The 18,896-nt window shown below is 39.7% G+C and overlaps 1 protein-coding gene across 1 annotated transcript in view; it reads left to right on the forward strand.

Annotated features, from left to right (window-relative positions):
- Nucleotides 1-18,896, forward strand: part of PTCHD3 (patched domain containing 3) — a 69,835-nt gene that overhangs the window by 44,289 nt on the left and 6,650 nt on the right. Inside the window, 4 exon segments of the mRNA XM_035729336.1 lie at nucleotides 7,102-7,201; nucleotides 7,204-7,306; nucleotides 7,519-8,134; nucleotides 9,090-9,211. Of these exon segments, the coding sequence (XP_035585229.1) occupies nucleotides 7,102-7,201; nucleotides 7,204-7,306; nucleotides 7,519-8,134; nucleotides 9,090-9,211 (941 nt within the window).

Here is an 18,896-nt window from a genome sequence, read left to right on the forward strand (position 1 = left end):
CTCATCAAAAAAAAAAAAAAAGAAAGAAAGAAAAGAAAGAGAGAGAGAGAACCCAAATAAACAAAATCATTAATGAAAGAGGAGAAATTACAACCAACACCACAGAAATACAAATATTTTTAAGAGTATTATGAAAACCTATATGCCAACAAATTCAACAATCTAGAAGAAACAGATAAATTCCTAGAAACATATAAATTATCAAAAGTAAAACAAGAAGAAATAGTTAATTTGAACAGACCAATTACCAGCAGTGAAATTGAATCAATAATCAAAAAACTCCCGAAAAACAAAAGTCCAGGACCAGACAGCTTCACAGGCAAATTCTACCGAACATGTAAAAAAGAGTTAATACCTATTCCTCTCAAACTATTTCAAAAAACAGAAAGGGAAGGAAAACTTCCAAATTCATTCTGATGAGGCCAATATCACCCTGATACCAAAACCAGACAAAGACACTACAAAAAAGAGAACAGAGGCCAATATCTCTCATGCAAAAGTCCTCAACAAAATATTAGCAAACTGAATCCAACAGTATGTTAATAAAAAAAATCATACACCACAATCGAGTGGGATTTATTCCCAGGATGCAAGCGTGGTTCAACAGTCCCAAAACAATCAACATGATATGTCACATCACTGAGAGAAAGGATAAAAACCATATGATCATTTCAATAGATGCAGAAAAACCATTCAACAAAGTACAATATCCATGCATGATAAAAACTCTCTGTTAAGTAGGTCTACAGGGAACATACCTCAACATAATAAAGAACTTATATGAAAAATCCACAGTCAACATCATAATCAACGGTGAAACAACAGAACCACCCTTTGATCCAGTAATTGTACTACTGGGTATTTCCCTCAAAACACAAAAACACTAATTCAAAAGGATACATGCATTCCTATGTTTACTGCAGCATTATTTACAATAGCCGAAATATGGAAGCAGCCCAATGTCCATCAACAGATGAATAGATAAAGAAGTGGTATGAGTGTACACACAAACACACACACACACAATGGAATATTATTCAGTTATAAAAAGGAATGAAATCTCGCCATTTGCAACGGCATGGATGGAGCTAGAGAGTATAATGTTAAGCAAAGCAAAATAAGTCAGTCAGAGAAATACAAATACCATATGATTTCACTCACAGGTAGAATTTTAGAAACAAAACAAACCAGCAAAGGAGAGAGAGAGAGAGAGAGAGAGAGAGACAAACCAAGAAAGAGAGTCTTAACTATGAGAATAAACTGATGGTTACCAGTGGGAAGGGGGGTGGTGGGTGAAACAGGTGATGGGGATTAAAGAGTACACTTATCATGGTGGAAAAATAAAATAAAATAAAGAAAAAGAGGGGGGGAAAGAAACAGGTTATTTCTATCTTATATAAACTTTTGTAGAGAATAGAAAAAGAGAGAAAATTACCCTTATAAGGCTTGTTAACCAAATTGGACCATAAAAGATAATTAGAGGCCAATCTCACCACAACATGAATGCAGTATTGCTATATAAAAGTTAGCAGATGGAACCCGCATTATATTCTGACATTTAGGGTTTTCAAGCATTTTTTTCCCAAGATTAAAAAACAATAATACCATTTGCCGCATACATAGATGAAGGAGAGACTCCATAGGTTCTTCCCACTAGATTAACTCACATGATTTGATAAAAATTTAACTCCATCATGAAAAAACAACTTTGTAGCAAACTTTCCTTACCTTCATAAAGGTACAAAACTAAAACAAACAAAAAATCCCACTCAGTGGTGAAAATATTTCTAATAATAATAGTCCTTACTGAATTTCATGTTTTAAATAATTTCACGTGTATTCAATAATTTAATCCTAAGAACCCCAATAGCAAGGTATTATCTTCTCCATTTGACAAGTGGAAAATGTGACAGAGAGAGGTTAAGTAACTTGCCCAAAATCACACAGGTAGTAAGAGGTAGAGCTGGGATGTGAACCCAGGCACATTAACCTCAAAGTCCGTCCATACTTTTAACCAGGATGCCATAATTTCTTGAAAAATATCCAAAACCGCTTAATTTCCACTGGCCGTGTAGACCATGTACTCCTGGGTTGAGTGTGGATTCTGTCTAGTCCTGTTTGAGCAGAATTTATGTGGGCCCTAGAATTTGTGTCTTAGGGTCACTTTCCAATGAGGTCCCCATATCCATTTCAGCGGTAGAGTCACCCTCAGTAGATTCCTGAACAGAATCTGTTATTCATGCTCCTAAAGTCTATGCCCCTTGGGGTCTAGCAAGGATCAATACTTCTGCCATGTTCTCTCCCCAGCAAAACTAATCTTTTTCAGCTTTTGGATTTTCTCTACACTTAAGAACTTACTTCACTTCAGTGGGAGGCAGAAGATCTTCCCTTTCTCACATTGCTTTCTGTGGTGGAGATCCAGGACATAGACTACCCGCTCCTCTGGGCTGCATTTGCTCTACTCTTTTTAAGAAGGTTCCCTTAGTTTTAGAAATGTTATCCTGCCCCTCAGAGTGATCCCTTTCCTTCTCAAAAAACCTGTAAGCAGCCCTGTTTGGTGGCACTGAGTGCTCTCCCTTTACTATTTCCCCTTGATTTAAGGCTCAGACATTTGGTTTGCTAACATAGTCTTCTAGTTTTGTTTTGGGAAGGCTCCCATAAGACAGAAGTATAAAGCCAAGGAGTTACTGAATGATCCAATTACCCACTGCTTACCGAATCTCGCCCACCTTCACCTCCATTGGATAAATTCATACTCTCCCAATGGACTTCAAGCCCAGGGTCAATCACTTTCGTTGCCCCTGGTTCCTTGTAGCATTTCTCCTCTTACCTGTGCTTCTCTTTTGAGAAGATTTAACTCTAGAAATTCTTGGTCCCCTAGGGCTCAGGAGATACGAAAATCTTTCCCTAAATAACTTCATCACTTTGAGACCGACTTAACAATATGCGAAAGAGTCTAATCTAATTGCCCACGTTCTAGACTTAAAAGTCTACTCAGATTTTTTGTAACCACTGTGACTAGCTCTCCCGTTCTTCAAGGGAACATCCCCAAGGGCACCTGCAGTTACTCAGGTATCCCCTGGATTTGTGCTCCCTCTGGGAGCATTAGTCTGGTTTCCTCTGTTACATTTTTTAAGACTCTAGTCACTCTCTCTAACCTATTAATTTTTAATTACCCCCTCCCCCTTTAAAGTCCTACACAGTAAGCTGTCAAGTCTGGTTACTGTTGCTGTGTTTTCCTTTCTGTACGTTGAGCGTGGCCTTCAAGATCTCCGCTTTCCTGTTCTGTCTAATGTGCTCTCCCAAATTCCAACAATTCCTTTAAGGAAATCTTAATTTTTCTTTCTCTCAAGCATTCTCTAGCTTGTCTTCTGCTATTTCTTGAGCCATGTTTTTGGGCATCGCTATAGTATAAAAAATGAGAAATTCACCTTATTACATAAAAAGGAATTTAATGAAGGTCAATGATAAAATAACTACTTCGAAGAGTTTTACCAGCAGCACTGTGAACCCCAAGTCCATAAAAACCTGAGTTCTCTTGCTTCCAAGAAGTCAAACCCCAAATGCACAAGTACTTATCAACCTCTGCTTATGTCACAGTTGCTAATGTCCCACTGAACCAAGTAAGTCACATGGCTAAACCCAGAGTCAATGTGGGAGGGAACTATGAAAAGTCATAAATACCGGGAGCCACGATTCATTGGAGACCACCAATATAAAAGCCTACCTACCACCCTACCATTATATGTACATGCATTTTAACAATATGCTCCTTGGGGCACCTGGGTAACTCAGCTAGTTAAGTGTCTACTCTTGATTTCGGTTTAGGTCATGATCTCAGGGTTGTGAGATGGAGTCCCAAGTCAGGCTCATCACTGGGCATGGAGCGTACTTGGGATTCTCTCTCCCTCTTCTGTCTCTCAAAAAAAAAAAAAAGTTTCTTCCCCATCACTACATTCATGATCAATTCTTGCTGCTGTCCTTTCTTCAGTTGCTTTCTTAATTATTCATATTTCAATTTTAGAGCCTCTTCTCAAGGACCAATCGTTTTATTAAATCTTTAGATTTCAATCTAGAAAAGGAAAACCGAGTGACTTCATAACGCTCTGTGACAGATTATTATACGAGTTAGGAGGAATGGCTATACTGTTTTAATTCCAGAAAGGAAAAGGAAAAAAGCTTAAGATAGGGCAGGTGAAAAGATGCAAAAAAATACCTGCTGTCTCAGTTACAACACAGGCATCTGAGCAGTCCCTATGGGATCCACAGAATATATTTCAGCCCTATGTCTGCCGTATTTGAATTATATCATTTCTAGAGCTGTGGAAACACAAGCAGGACCACCTAAGTTATGACTAACATTAGAGTGTCCTCTGAGTATCAAACACAGGGATGAACAAGATGCAGTCCTTGTGTCTGAGGAGCTCATACTCAAGTGTGGGAAACAGATTATCAAGTAACTAAAATACAGACTTAAAAGAGAAGCATCCTATAAATAAAAATGGTAAAAAAAATTTTTCAATAAGAAATAAAAAAATAATGGGCAACTGCCCTTTATTTATGCCAAACTCAGTTTGGCTAACCTGAGAGAATGGGACTTAGAAAAGGAGAAACAGGGGGAAGAGAAAAAAAAATTGGACAGGCTTGAGAAGGGACTGGGGAACAGAAGAAAATGGAATCAACGTGTAAGAGAAAAGAAAAGGTAATGCTTTGCCTGCTTCATTTTATCTAGACTGAAGATGGGTAAGAAGTATACTAGATAAAATTTTAAGTTCTAAACTGTATTCTTGAATTCCCAATACCCACTCCCTTCTCATCCAGAAGGTATTTTATAAAGTATGGAGAATCCTATCCTGACAAAGTAGACACCATTCTCAGATTAAGGCCAGAGGGTTGTCTGAATTGAAAGGAAGAAACTTCAGAGACTTGTCACTTAAGACATGTGACTTCTAGGCCATGTTATAGCTGCACTTGGATTAGTCTAGAGCTCTGAAACCAATAGAAAGGGTTTCACGACTCAAATAGGGCAGATGACCTCATTTTAAAAGTGCCAAATTCCTTTTATGGAATAATACAGTAAAACCGGTGGGGAACAACTATTAGTGGTTTTTTTTATTGACATTCTAAACCCACACAAACATTAGTAATCTAGATAACTAGATTAGCAAAATTACGTAATCTAGAATCAATGAACTAGAATGAAAAAACTCGATAAAATCAAACCTTGAGGTACATATTTTTCTATAGAATTTAGTACTTCACAGTGGCTGATTTATGAGCAATTGTAGAAATTTTGTTTTGAATGTTGTGTTTTGAGAATAAAAAATAACACGCTGATGCTGTGCTAAAGAAATACCATAAAGATGGGCAGTAAGAGGCCCTGTGTTTGGTTTTGCACATTACAGAATACTTGTGAACACCCTCCCTCTAACATTACATCCTAAATGTTTAGGAAACCAGCTGAGCCATTTCTCTCCATAATGTAGATATGGTTTAACAAATGGAATTTCCAGATCAGTTCCTCCATTTAAATGTGATACAGGTGCCTCTAGATTTATAGCACACCAAGGATAAACTCCAGATGTAGCTATAACTAGAACTTGCAACGTGCAGATAAAGGAGAAAAGGAATCCTCGGTCCCATTTACCCTAACTTTTTTTAAAATAGAAAATGAGGTGGGTGGCTCAGTCCTTAAGCTCCTGCCTTCGGCTCAGGTCATGATCCCAGGCTCTTGGGATCGAGCCCCATGTCAGGCTCCCTGCTCAGCGGGAAGCCTGCTTCTCCTTCTCCCTCTGCAGCTCCCCCTGCTTGTGTTCCCTCTCTCGATCTCTCTCTCTGGCAAAAAATAAATAGAATCTTTAAAAAATAAAAAAATTTTAAAAATTTTAAAAATTCAATAGAAAATGTGTGCCATCTTGTGGTTATTAATGTCACTCTTAAGCAATGACTTTCTGTAAAGCCAACTTAACAGTATCTCTTATTACTTTCTCCTTTAAAATACTGTTAAAGGTATCTTCCTTAAACTCTTGGCCTTGGTATTCTTACAATCTGGAGATTTCGGTAAAATGCCATAACTCCCCACAGAAAAACACAATCACAATTAATGCTAGGTGACTGCCAACTATGGAAAACATGGCAAGCAATTCTCCTAACTCTAGGAACCGCTCACCACCTGCCTTTCAGTTCCTGCATGTTAAAAGGTAGGTGAGGACTTTCATAAAAAAGGTGACATGAACACAGGGGTCCCTCCATCCTGGGAACTGTGGAACAGACCAAAGATAAACACTCACATTTCATTCTACATATTGACTTCTAACCTTTTACAAGGCGAATGTCTATTTTAGCTTTGTAGTTAATAAAAATAATAAAGTAAGTGTACCAGGTTCACCTTAGCCAATAACTGTGTTACTGGATGATCCCAGAAAGGTTAGGACACGTGCGTGTGTGTGTGTGTGGACAAACCAAATTCCCCCAATAAAATGTAAGTCTTGTAGAACAGGCACGCATCTTACTCACCTTTAGGAAGTGTTTCTGTGTTAACTAGACTCCCGAGGGCACAGGCATGCCCCAGACAAATTTGGGACTAGTGAGGCTATGGGTCAAAACACGTGATCCCTGGGTCGCCTAGGTGGCTCAGTCGTTAAGCATCTGCCTTCGGCTCAGGTCATGATCCCAGTGTCCTCCGATCGAGTCCCACATCGGGCTCCTTGCTCAGTGAGGAGCCTGCTTCTCCCTCTCCCTCTACTGCTCCCCCTGCTTGTACTCTCTCTCTCTCTCTCTCTCACAAATAAATAAATACAAATCTTAAAAAAACAAAAAACAAAAAACGTGATCCCCAACCACGCCTCCAGGCTCCCGGCGTGAACTGCCGGAAGTCAAACAGACTCCGGTAGAATTTCTCCAGGAAGCCGTTACTCCCCCCAGTAGCTGCGGTCTCATCAGCTGTCCAGTTTGAGGACGTTGCTTTTCCTTGCTGAAAATGAGCCTTAGTCCCTCCACGGTGGTGCCAGAGGCCTGGCCCGAGGCGGAGGCGAGGCGGGAACCGGAGCTGAACTGGGCTTCATGGCAGAGCATGCAGTCCCTTGAGCGTCCCATTCCCAGTCGGTGTCAGTGCGGGGACGTTCAAGTCGGCCGGCTCCCCGGTCAGAAAATCAGTTGTCGGAGAGACCTCGCTGCCACACCGACTGCCTAGAGGCGCCCCTCTCCGCGCCTTCGGAAGGCTGGGGTGGGAAGTGGGCTCGCACCCCTGGATCTTCCTGCTGGCACCCATGCTGCTGACGGCCGCTCTGGGCACTGGCTCGATTTACTGGCCCAAGGATTTATTTATTTTTTTTTTTAGATTTTTTTTTTTTAATTTATGTGAGAGAGAGAGAGAGAGCACATGAGGGGGGGAGGGTCAGAGGGAGAAGCAGACTCCCTGCTGAGCAGGGAGCTGGACGCGGGACTCAATCCCGGGACTCCAGGATCATGACTTGAGCCGAAGGCAATCGCTTAACCAACTGAGCCACCCAAGCACCCCTGGCCCAAGGATTTAGAAGAAAACCTCGAGGAGAAGTACACCCCCATAGGGAGCCCGGCCAAAGCTGAGCGGCGCTTTGTGCAGGGACATGTTACCGGCAAGGACTCTTACCGCTTCTCCATCTCCAGGAAGAGCACCGAAGTCAATTTCGCCTGTATTCTGGCAGTCTCCAACACGGCCTCACTGCTAGAACAAGAAATCCTAGAGGAAATTGGTAAACTGAAGGACGTGGTACAGGATCTGTATGTGACAGAGGAAAACGGAACCCAGATCCGCTACAGTCAGGTGTGCACTAAGAACCAGGGCCTCTGCGTGCCCTCCAACCCACTCCTGGCTGCCTGGCAGATGAACAAGAACCTCGACCTGAGACACATCACCTTCCCAATCTTCAACCAAACAGGTCAGCCCATCTACCTGGCCGGCACCATTGGAGGAACCCTTTCAGGCAAGAGGACGGGAAGGAACCAGTTACTCGTGAAAGCCAAAGCCATGTGGCTTCTGTACTACCTGAAGACTGAGGATGGAGAGATCAACGAGCTTAGCAAGATGTGGTTGATCCATTTCCTGGACCAATTTAGCAACATCGAAACGAGTCTGGCCCTGAAGAAGATCCAGGTCCCTGGTGGCTGGGCTTGATAGGGAGGCCAGGAGAAGGTGGGAGGAATAAGGACACTCCTTCCAAGGATCATAGCAGTAGCACTCCCTGATTGAGGGAGTCCTTGGCTTGAAGCTGGGAGTGCTCTACTCTATTTGGTACTTAATCCAGAGTCCAGAGTCCTTAATCTCACACATTAAAGAATGCCATAAATCTTAAATCCTTGGTAATGTTCTGGTGGAAAACACAAATCCTACATCCTCAACATAGGTCTGTTCCGTACAGACATTGACCATCAGGGTTCCTAGTCAAATGACTTTGAAATTTCTACTTTTAGTTAAAGTCTCTGCTGTTTGGGGGAGCCCCCTAAAACTTGTTTGGACTTCACTGAAATAAAAAATAAAATAAAATTAAAAAAAAACCACCTTTAAGCAGAAGTTCCATGCTGTTTTTGAAAAGAGAACTAGCTTAGCATTTTCTGAGTAAGTGATCGCATAGTGCCAGGCACATGCTAACTATTCGGTAACGTTGGGCCAGCAAGCCTACTAGTACTTGTGAATAAGCCTGGTCAGAGTGAGACAACTACTAGAAAAAGCCTTTGGATGCTAGATCTTTCTGAAATATCAATGCAATTAAAATAGTAAAAGACAACAACCTAATAAAATTTAGAAAAAGTGACACTTTTCTGTGGCTGTCAATGACTTCACGGTCTCATACAGAACTCAGATTTTGTATAGTCAGGAGTGTCAAACTTCGGGTTTTTGCAAGAAACTTTGCAAAGCATGCCAGGGATTTGCGGGAAGAAGCAAATCTATGTTGCCTTCTTTATTCTAATGTCATAGTTCACATATTTTGATCTTTTGCTAAATTTTAACCTGTTGTTTCAATGAATAAGCTATAGTGTTTCAGTAGTGTTTGTAACACACACAGATATTGGAGTGAAAAGTTATTTACTTGGGTATATTTTTGTGGCAGGTGGTCTATTTCACGTCACTTTCTAGACAACTGGAATTTGAAGAAACTTCTACGAACGTGATCCCTTTGTTGCACTTGGCGTACCTGCTAATCATATTATTTGCAATCGCATCATGCTACAGGTAAAACAGCTTTACTGGTTGTTTAACTCTTTTTAAAAATTATTTGCGTGCGATGAAATACATATAAAAGATATAAAATATGTCATTTCAATCATTTTTCAGTGGCATTAATCAGATTCACACTGTCAGCCGTTGAATTAGATTCAACATGCAACCGTCACAACTATCTGTTTCTGAACGTTTTCCATCACCCCAAACAGAATTTGTGAAAGCATTAGGCAGTAACCCTCCACGGCCCCAGTCCCGGTTAACCTTCATCTACTTTCTATCCCTATGAATTTGCCTGTTCTAGAGATTTATATAAGTGGAATCATACAATATTTGTTCTTTTGTAACTGGCTCATTTCACTTAGCACAATGTTTTCAAGGTTCAGCTATGACGTGGCATGCATCAAAACTTCATTCCTTTTTATGACTGACTAATATTTCATTGTGTATAAACAGCACTGTTTATCCACTTATCTGTTGATGGGCACTTGGAATGTTTCCACCTTTTGGCTATTGTAAATAATGCTGGTGGACAAATATTTATTTGAGCTCCTGTTTTCAATTCCTTTCAGTATATACCTAAGAGTTGAATTGGTGAGTTGTATGATAATTCTTTGAAGAACAGCCAAACTGCTTGCCACAGAGGCTACCCCATTTTATATCCTACCAGCAATGTATAAGGGTTCCAATTTCTGCACATCCTCACCAACACTTGTTACTTTTGGTTTTATTGATTATAGCCATCTTAGTAGTGGCAAAGTGTGGCTTGATTTACAATTCCCTAATTACTGATGATGTTCAGTATCTTTTCATGCGTTTATTGGCCATCTGCCTATCTTCTTTGGAGAGATGTCTATGCAAGTCCTTTGCCCATTTTTTAATTGGGTTATTTGTCTTTCGGTTGTTGAGTCCTGCTGTTGATGAGTACTTTGTGTATTTTGGATATTAAACCCTTATCAGAGATAGGATTTCTAGGGGTGCCTGGGTGGCTCAGTTGGTTGAGCGTCCCAACTCTTGGTTTCAGCTCAGCTCATGATCTCAGGGTTGTGAGATCGAGCCCCTCATCAGGCTCAGTGCTGGGTGTGGAGCCTACTTAAGATTTTCTCTCCCCCCCCACCCGCCCCTCTCCCCTGCTCACACTCTTGCTATCTCTCTCTTTCTCAAAAAAAAAAAAAAAATACATGACTTGTAAATATTTCCTCCCACTTCCATGTACTGTCTCTTCACTTTTTTGATAATGTCTTTAATGCACAGGATTTTTTAATTTTGATGAAATCCAATTTATCTTTTATCATTTTCTTTTTGCTACTTATGCTTTTGGTGTTATATCTATGAATCCATTGACAAGTCCAAGGTCATGCACATTTTCCCTGTGTTTCTTTCTAAGAGTTTCATGGTTTTAGCTCTTATATTTAAGTTGTTGATCAGCTTTTATTTTTTTTTATTTTTTTAAAGATTTATTTATTTATTTGAAAGAGAGAGAGAATGAGAGAGAGAGAGCACATGAGAGGGGGGAGGGTCAGAGGGAGAAGCAGACTCCCTGTTGAGCAGGGAGCTGGATGCGGGACTCGATCCCGGGACTCCAGGATCATGACCTGAGCTGAAGGCAGTCGCTTAACCAACTGAGCCACCCAGGCGCCCTTGATCAGCTTTTAGTTCATTTTTGTATACGGTGTGAGTAGAGGTCATTCTACTCACAAATGGAATTCATTCTTGCACACAAGGAAATCCAGTTCTCCAAGTACCATGTGTTGAAGAGACTGTTCTTTCCAAGTTGGTTGGATTTGGCATCCTTGTCAAAAATCAATTGGCTGTAGACGTATGGGTTTATTTCTGGACTCTCGATTCTATTCCATTAGCCTACAAGTCTGTTGATTTGCTAGTACCACACTCTTTTGATTGCTGTAGCTTTGTTGTGGAAATCAGAGTCCTCCAGTTCTTTTCTTCTTTTTCATGATTAGTTTGGATTATCCAGGGATCCTTGCAATTCCGTAGGAAGTCGAGGGTTGGGTTTTCCATTTCTTAAGAAAAAAGGCCAATTGGAATTTTGTAAGAAAGATTGTGTTGAATCTATAGGTTGTTTTAGGTGTGACTGACATTTTAACAATACTGTCCTCCTCCCCATGAACTAAGGATTTCTTTCCATTAATTTAGGTCTTCTTTAGTTTCTTTACCAAATTTTTGTAATTTTTAGTCTTTCACTTCCTTGTTTAAATTTATTTCTAAATATTTTATTATTTTAGACACTATTTAAATGGAATTGCTTTCTTCATTTCATTTATGGATTGTTGATTGCACACAAATAGAAACAACTGATTTTTGTGTGTTGATTTTGTATCTTGCAGCTTTGCTCAATTTGTTTATTAACTCTATTAGTTTGATTGTGGATTCTTTGGAATTTTCAGATATAGGATCATGTAATCATGTAAAAAGGAATAGTTACCTTCTTCATTTCCAGTTTGAATTCCTTTTATTTCTATTTCTTATCTCATTGCTCTGGCTAGCACTTCTACTTCAGTGTTGAATGCCATTGGTGAAAATGGGCACCTTTATCTTGTTCCCGACTTTAGAGGGAACTCTTTCAATCTTTCACTATTGACTATAGTGTTAGCTCTGCAGTTTTCATAAATGCCCCTATCATTTTGAGGAAGTTCATTTCTATTCCTTGTTTCTTGAGGTTTTTTTTTTTATCATAAATGGGTATTAGATCTTGTCAAATGCCTTTTCTGCATCTATTGAGATGATCATGTGCTTTTTATCCTTTGCTCTATTAGTGTGGTGTATTACATTGATTGATTTTCCCATGTTGAACCCCTCTTGCATCGCTGTGATAAATCCCACTTGGTCATGATGTATAATCCTCTTAATGTTCTATTGAATTGGGTTTGCTAGAATTTTATTAAGGATATCTGCATCCATATTCATAAGAGATGTTGATCCGTAGTCTTCTTGTAGTCTTTGTCTTGCATTCGTATTAGTGTAATGTGGCCTCATAGAATGAGTTAGGAAGTGTTCCTTCCTTTTCAATTTTTTGGAAGGATTTGAGAAGGATTTGTGTTAATTCTTCTTTACGTGTTTAGTAAAATTCACCAGTGAAATGATTTGGTCTTGGACTTTTCTTTGTCGGGAGGTTTTTGATTCCCGATTCAATCTTTTTACTTGTTACACGTCTGTTGAGATTTTCTATTTCATCTTGAGTCAGTTTAGGTCTTTTGTGAGTTTCTAGAAATTTGTGCATTTCATCTAGGTTATCTAATTTGTTGGTGTAAGTCGTTTATAGTATTTTTTATAATCCTTTCTATTTCTCTAAAATCAGTAGTAATGCCTTCACTTTCATATCTGATTTAGTTATTTGGATCTTCTTTTTTTTCATCACTCTAGATAAAAGTTTGTCAATTTGTTGATTTTTTTAAATAACCAACTTTTACTTTTGTTCATTCTCCTTTGTTTTTCTATTCCAGTTTTATTTTTCTCTATTCTAATCTTTTCATTTCCTTCCTTCTGTTAGCTTTGGGTTTTGTTTTGTTTCTATTTCTACAGAATGTCTAGAAATCACCATAAGGTGATTTAAGATCCTTTTTCTTTTTTTAATGTAGTATAAATTTATCTGTGAGCACTGGTGTTGCTACATCCAGTAAATTATGATATGGTATACTGTGTATTTCTTTTCATTTGTTGCTAAGTATTTTCTAATTTCCTGTGTGATTTATTCTTTGGCCCATTGGTTGTTTAATTTCCATATATCTTGAATTATCCAGTTTTCCCTCTATTATTGATTTGGAGCTTCATTCCATTGCCGGTTGAAAAGATGCTTTGTGTAATTTCAATATTTTTATATTTTCAGACATATTTTGTAACCTAACATATGATCTATTCCAGAGGATGTTTCACGTGCACTTGAGAATTCTGCTATCATTGGGTTGAGTGTTCTATATATCTCTGTAAGGTCTAACTGATTTATAGTGTTGTCCATTTCTTATGTTTCCTTATAGATTATCTGCCTAGGTGTTTTATTTATTATTGAAAATGGTATACTGGGGTGCCCGAGTGGCTCAGTTGGTTGGGTGGCTGCCTTTGGCTCAGGTCGTGATCCTGGAGTTCCGGGATCGAGTCCCGCGTCAGGCTCCCTGCTCGGCGGGGAGTCTGCTTCTCTCTCTGACCCTCCCCTTCTCATGTTCTCTCTCATTCTCTCTCTCAATAAATAAATAAAATCTTTAAAAAAAAAGAAAATGGTATACCGAATTCTCCAACTATTACTGTAGAGCTACCTATTTCTCTCTACAAGTCTGTCAATATTTGCTTCATGTATTCTGGGTCTCTATTGGTGGTGCATGTATGTTTGTAGTTTTTCTATCTTCTTGATGAATTGGCCTTTTTATCAATATATAATGTCCTTCTTTGTCTCTTTTAACCATTTTTAAAATAAAATCTCTTTTGTCTCATATTAGTATATCCACCCCTGCTGTCCTTTGGTTACTATTCATATGAAACATCTTTCTCCATCCTTTAACTTTCCATTTGTTTATGTCTTTGGATCTAAAGTGAGTCTCTTGTAGACAGCAGATAGTTGAATCATGTTATTTTATCCATTTTGTCAATCTCTACGTTTTGACTGGAGAGTTTAATACATTTATATTTAAAGTAACTGCTGACAAGAAAAGACTTCTGCTATTTGGCTCTTTGCATTCTGTGTATCTTATAGCTTTTTGTCCCTCATTTTATCCATTATGCCTCTTGAATATTTAGTTTCCATTTTTCTAGTGAGCTGTTTGAGTCTCTTGTCATTTCCTTTGGCAATGATTTTGTGAGATTTTCTTACCATGGAGATTCATATAATTCTAAATTTTAAACAATCTACATTAAATTGATACCAGCTTAACTTCAAAAACACACAAATAGGGTGGCGCCTGCATGGCTCAGTTGGTTAAGCGTCTGACTCTTGGTTTCAGCTCAGGTCACGATCTCATGGGTGGTGAAATTGAGCCCCATAGCGGGCTCTGTGCTCAATGTGGAGTCTGCTTGAAGATTCTCTCCCTCTGCCCCTCCTCCCACTCACTCTCTTGCTCTCTCTCAAATAAATAAATCTTAAATGTAACATTATTTTAATTTATTATTATAAATTCAAACTTTTTTTTAATTTCCTTATCAGTGTTCTCCTTTAGCTCTGTCAGCATATTTAGAACAGTGTTTATAGTGTTTGTTTAGTTAAGTCCTATCTCTGTCTTTACTTAAGGATTATTTCTGTTGATTTATTTTGTTTCAAACATATTTTGAGCCACTTTCCTCTTTCTTTGTATACCTTGTGATTTTTGCTGTTGTTGTTGTTGAAAACTGAGCATTTGGCTGTCATAACGTAGTAACTGGAAATCAGATTCCCCCTTCCCTAGAGTTTTCTGTTGTTTTTTAATGTGTTTATTTAAGTCTGCAGTAGTCCATTTTCTTAGTGATTTTCTCAAACTATTATTGTAAAGACTGTAATTCTTGTTTTTGTAGTCACTGAAGTTTCTGTACCTTAGCTTGTGTTTAGCTAGTGTCTTTTTTTTTTTAATTTATTTATTCATGAGAGACAGAGGGAGAGAGAGAGAGGGAGAGAGAGAGAGAGAGAAGCAGAGGGAGAAGCAGGCTCCCAAGGAGCAGGGAGCCCGATGCGGGACTCGATCCCAGGACCCCGGGATCATGACCTGAGCCGAAGGCAGACGCTTAACCATCTGAGCCACCCAGGCGCCTTAGCTAGTGTCTTGACATAGATTTCCTTGGATGCCAGGAGCTCTCCCACTTTTTGCAAAGTGGTTCTATGCCTGGACCCTCCTTCAGCACTTAGCAAGGCTTACACTATGCCTAGGGATCAGCCCTAGGTGAAAGCTTAGGGTCTTCTCAGGTTTTTTCTGAGCATACATCTTGCCCTGAGTAACTTTTGAAATTCCCCAGTATACCTGAGTGCTTTTTACTGTCCTAAATTCCCAGAGAAATGCTACTCATCTTTAGCCACAAGCGGTCTTTTGTATTTTTGAGCTGTTATCTTTTGCTCTATGCACTTGAGGTTTGTTAACTCAACCTGTGGCATTTCCAATTTTCTCAACCTGAGTTGAGTTAGACAAAACAGAGGAGTGCTTCGCATCAGTCTTTCAGGTAGCCCCCAAACATGTTAGAACAGACATAAAATGTTTTAGGAATACGGTCTGCTCTGCTTCCTCCAGAAACAGGGAATTGGTTCCATACTGGTGACATGAGCTGTTACGGCTTTAAGACTGCCACTGCCTTAACGCTGTGGCCACCTTGAGCCTGTGGCCACTTTAACACATCTGCCACTTTATGACTTCTACCACACTGGAGAGGGAGAGGGACAGGGCATGTAAATTCACTATAAAACCTTCCCACTAGTTTGAAGTGCTCCCCCACCTTTTCTTTTAGTCAACATTTGCTTGGTTGTTGTAAGCTTTTGACTATTTTTCAGAGTTCACAGAATTCTGAAAATATATGCTTCTTTTTCTATATTTCTGGGGCTTGGGAGGGGTGATGAGACTTGGAAATTCCTACTCCAGGTTTTGCTGACGTCCAGCACTAAACTCTTATTTTTTAAACTTTTTTCCCGATTAGCCATAAGGTGGAATCAGAGAGAATAGTAAAAAGAAATAAAGAAATTGTGGCCAGGGACACCTGGGTGGCTCAGTTGGTTAAGCGGCTACCTTCAGCTCAGGTCACGATCTCAGGGTCTTGGGATCGAGCCCCACATCTGGCTCCTTGCTCAGCAGGGAGCCTGCTTCTCCCTCTCCCTCTGCCTGCCACTCCCCCTGCTTGTGCGTCTCTCTCTGTCAAATAAATAAATAAAATCTTCAAAAAAAAAAAAGAAAAGAAAAAAAGAAATTGTGGCCAGTTTTGTTTGATTTGGCGTATGTTTTTTTATCTTACATATTGTGCCAACTATGACTAATTATTCCATTTGGAGGCAGATATGCTGATAGAACTAAACAAGTCCTTATTTCTGTTATACGCTTGAACTAGCACTTCTAAGTATATAAAAAAATTAATCTCTAATTTAACTGACTTAGGTATCTTCATTGTTCTGATGTGGGTTTACCTTGTTAAGCACTTAAAAATTGTTATTTAGGCATTAGGGTTGACTTGGGCTCTTGTGATCAGTCAGCCAAAATATGAAAAATATCAGCAAAACAAAAGAATTGAGGTGTAGAAAGAACCCCACAGATTATATCATTCCAGTGATTCTCACAGCAGTCACAGAGAGATCTCTAAACCCACATATTCTGAGGTCCTGCCCTATTGAACGAAGTCTCTGTGGGTTCAGTTAGGAAATCTATATTTCAAAAACTTCTCTAGTTGATTCTCATGCATAGGTTGGTTTGCGAACAAATGATATCATTTAACTCTCTAGATTTTAAGGTAGAGAAAAATGAGGCCCCAGGAGGTAAAGGGAGTTAACCACAGTGGGTACTTCTTTGGAGTCAATAAACTATCTCACAATTTTGTTATTCTGGAAAGAAAGACCACATCCCCTAGAAAGCAAACAAACCAAAATACTAAAGAAGAAGGGTAGGAGGGAGGGAGAGAGGGAGAAAGAATGGGGAGGGGAAAAGACAAAATTCAGTCTTGTTAAAGTCGGTAGAGTAAAAAAAAAAGTTAAACTAGTGTGGAATCTACAAGGTACCAACAACTGGTTTGGTACAAGTTTTCTACTAGAGAAAGTTTTCAACTAGAGTTTTCAACTAGATAGTTGGTTCTGAAGCTACAAGTTTATATCAATTCTTGCTTCTCTTCACAAATGATTATGGACAGGGGCGCCCGGGTGGCTCAGTCATTGGGCATCTGCCTGCGGCTCAGGTCGTGATCCCAGGGTCCCGGGATCGAGCCCCGCATCGGGCTCCCTGCTCCGTGGGAGGCCTGCTTCTCCCTCTCCCACTCCCCCTGCTTGTGTTCCCTCTCTCGCTGTGTCTCTCTGTCAAATAAATAAATAAAATCTTAAAAAAAAAAAAAACAGATGATTATGGATAGTAATACAGAAAATCTTATACCAAAGGCAATTAGAAAATGATTTATATTTATGTCTCTTTGAAGACTTTATGTGGATGTAACCAACATACTGAACACATGGGACTCATGAGGTATAAACATACAGCAACTTTATTTTGGTCTCCCTTTTGTTCCCTTTAAGTTTTGTAGGTCGAGCAAGTTCTTCCTCTGTCACCCGAAAACTCAGGCAGGTCCTATGACTTTTTGGTCATTCTTAGGTAAGACAAAACGGTCCATTCAGAATTAAAATGCCAGTGTCCATGTAATAATCAAGAGGGGTAACTGGGTTTGAAGCTAAGTTTCCCCCCAGCACTCTTAGCCAGAGCAGGCTGCGCGGGATAGTCCTTAATGGGGAAAAAGGGGACTCACCAGTCCTCTTCTATCACGTCTCTCCCTACTTTCCATCTTGCTAAGCTGCCTCCTGGGTTGGAGCATGCCCAGGGAGAAGAGGAAAGGGAGCAGGAAAATTCTTAAGGTACAGATGCTGCCATGATGGTTCAGTTCGATGATTCAATTCAATTTCAAGCCTTCTCTGGGCTCGAAAATAAAACTAATTCCCCCAAGAATGTGTTTGTAAGTTCCTTGGACATCTCCCACTCTTACCCCTCTGTTATCACTGAGAATCTCTTCTCTCTGTTCTGGGCGGGACCTCCTAGACAGTCCCTAAGCCATTGCCTATCCTGTTTGTGTCAGATACTTACGTATGAAGGTTATTTCTTGCATGCATGCATTTGCCTCACACAGAACCCGTGTTTTTTTTTTTAAGAAAGATTTTTCTTTCTTTATTTATTTGACAGAGAGAAAGACAGCGAGAGAGGGAACATAAGCAGGGGGAGTGGGAGAGGGAGAAGCAGGCTTCCCGTGGAGCAGGGAGCCCGATGTGGGGCTCGATCCCAGGGCCCTGGGATCATGACCTGAGCCGCAGGCAGACGCTGAACAACTGAGCCCCCCGGGCGCCCCCGAACCCTTACTTGAACACATTTTAGGGTTCTATGTTTATTGTCTTGTAGTGAAGTCATGTGAACAATAGCAAGACTTTTTCAAGTTTATGTTCTAATTTAAACCTTATTCTACAGCAAGTAGTGGTATATTGAGCTTCTAGACTATTTCAGAATTGTCTAACATTCTGGAAATGACAAAACTTACCCCAAATATTAGATCAGTTTCTGAAACAATCTGGGGAAAATCTTTCCCTTCTCAAACACACTCTAAATTATTGTTTACTCATGGGAGACATCATTACCTTTCAAGGAAGGTAACCCTCACCATACAGATTGTTTTCTAAGGGCAGTAATTTCTAATCTAGCCCTTCTCGGCTAAGTGAATAAAAAATTCAGAAGATTGGCCATTTTGCTGCCAGTGATGCCCAAATCGGCCTGAGCACTGCAATCATATGAGGAAAGTTTTAGACACAGAGACTCAGCAGCTTCACTACAAACCTACTGAATCAGGATCTGCATAGCTAGGTTCCAGGAAATCTAAAGTTCTAAGACTCTCCTAGGTCATTCTGATAAACTGCTTAAAGCAAAATCCTTCTGGGGGACTGGAATATCTGCAAGTATATTCACCAAACTCCTACAGTGTTCCACTTTCAAATCTTTTCTTCCATTGCCTATTGAACATTAAAATAAAGGTCATTGAGAGAAAGTCAACTCAGCAACTAGTCAAAGTA

Source organism: Zalophus californianus, chromosome 9 (assembly GCF_009762305.2).
Source record: "Zalophus californianus isolate mZalCal1 chromosome 9, mZalCal1.pri.v2, whole genome shotgun sequence".
NCBI lineage: Eukaryota > Metazoa > Chordata > Mammalia > Carnivora > Otariidae > Zalophus > Zalophus californianus.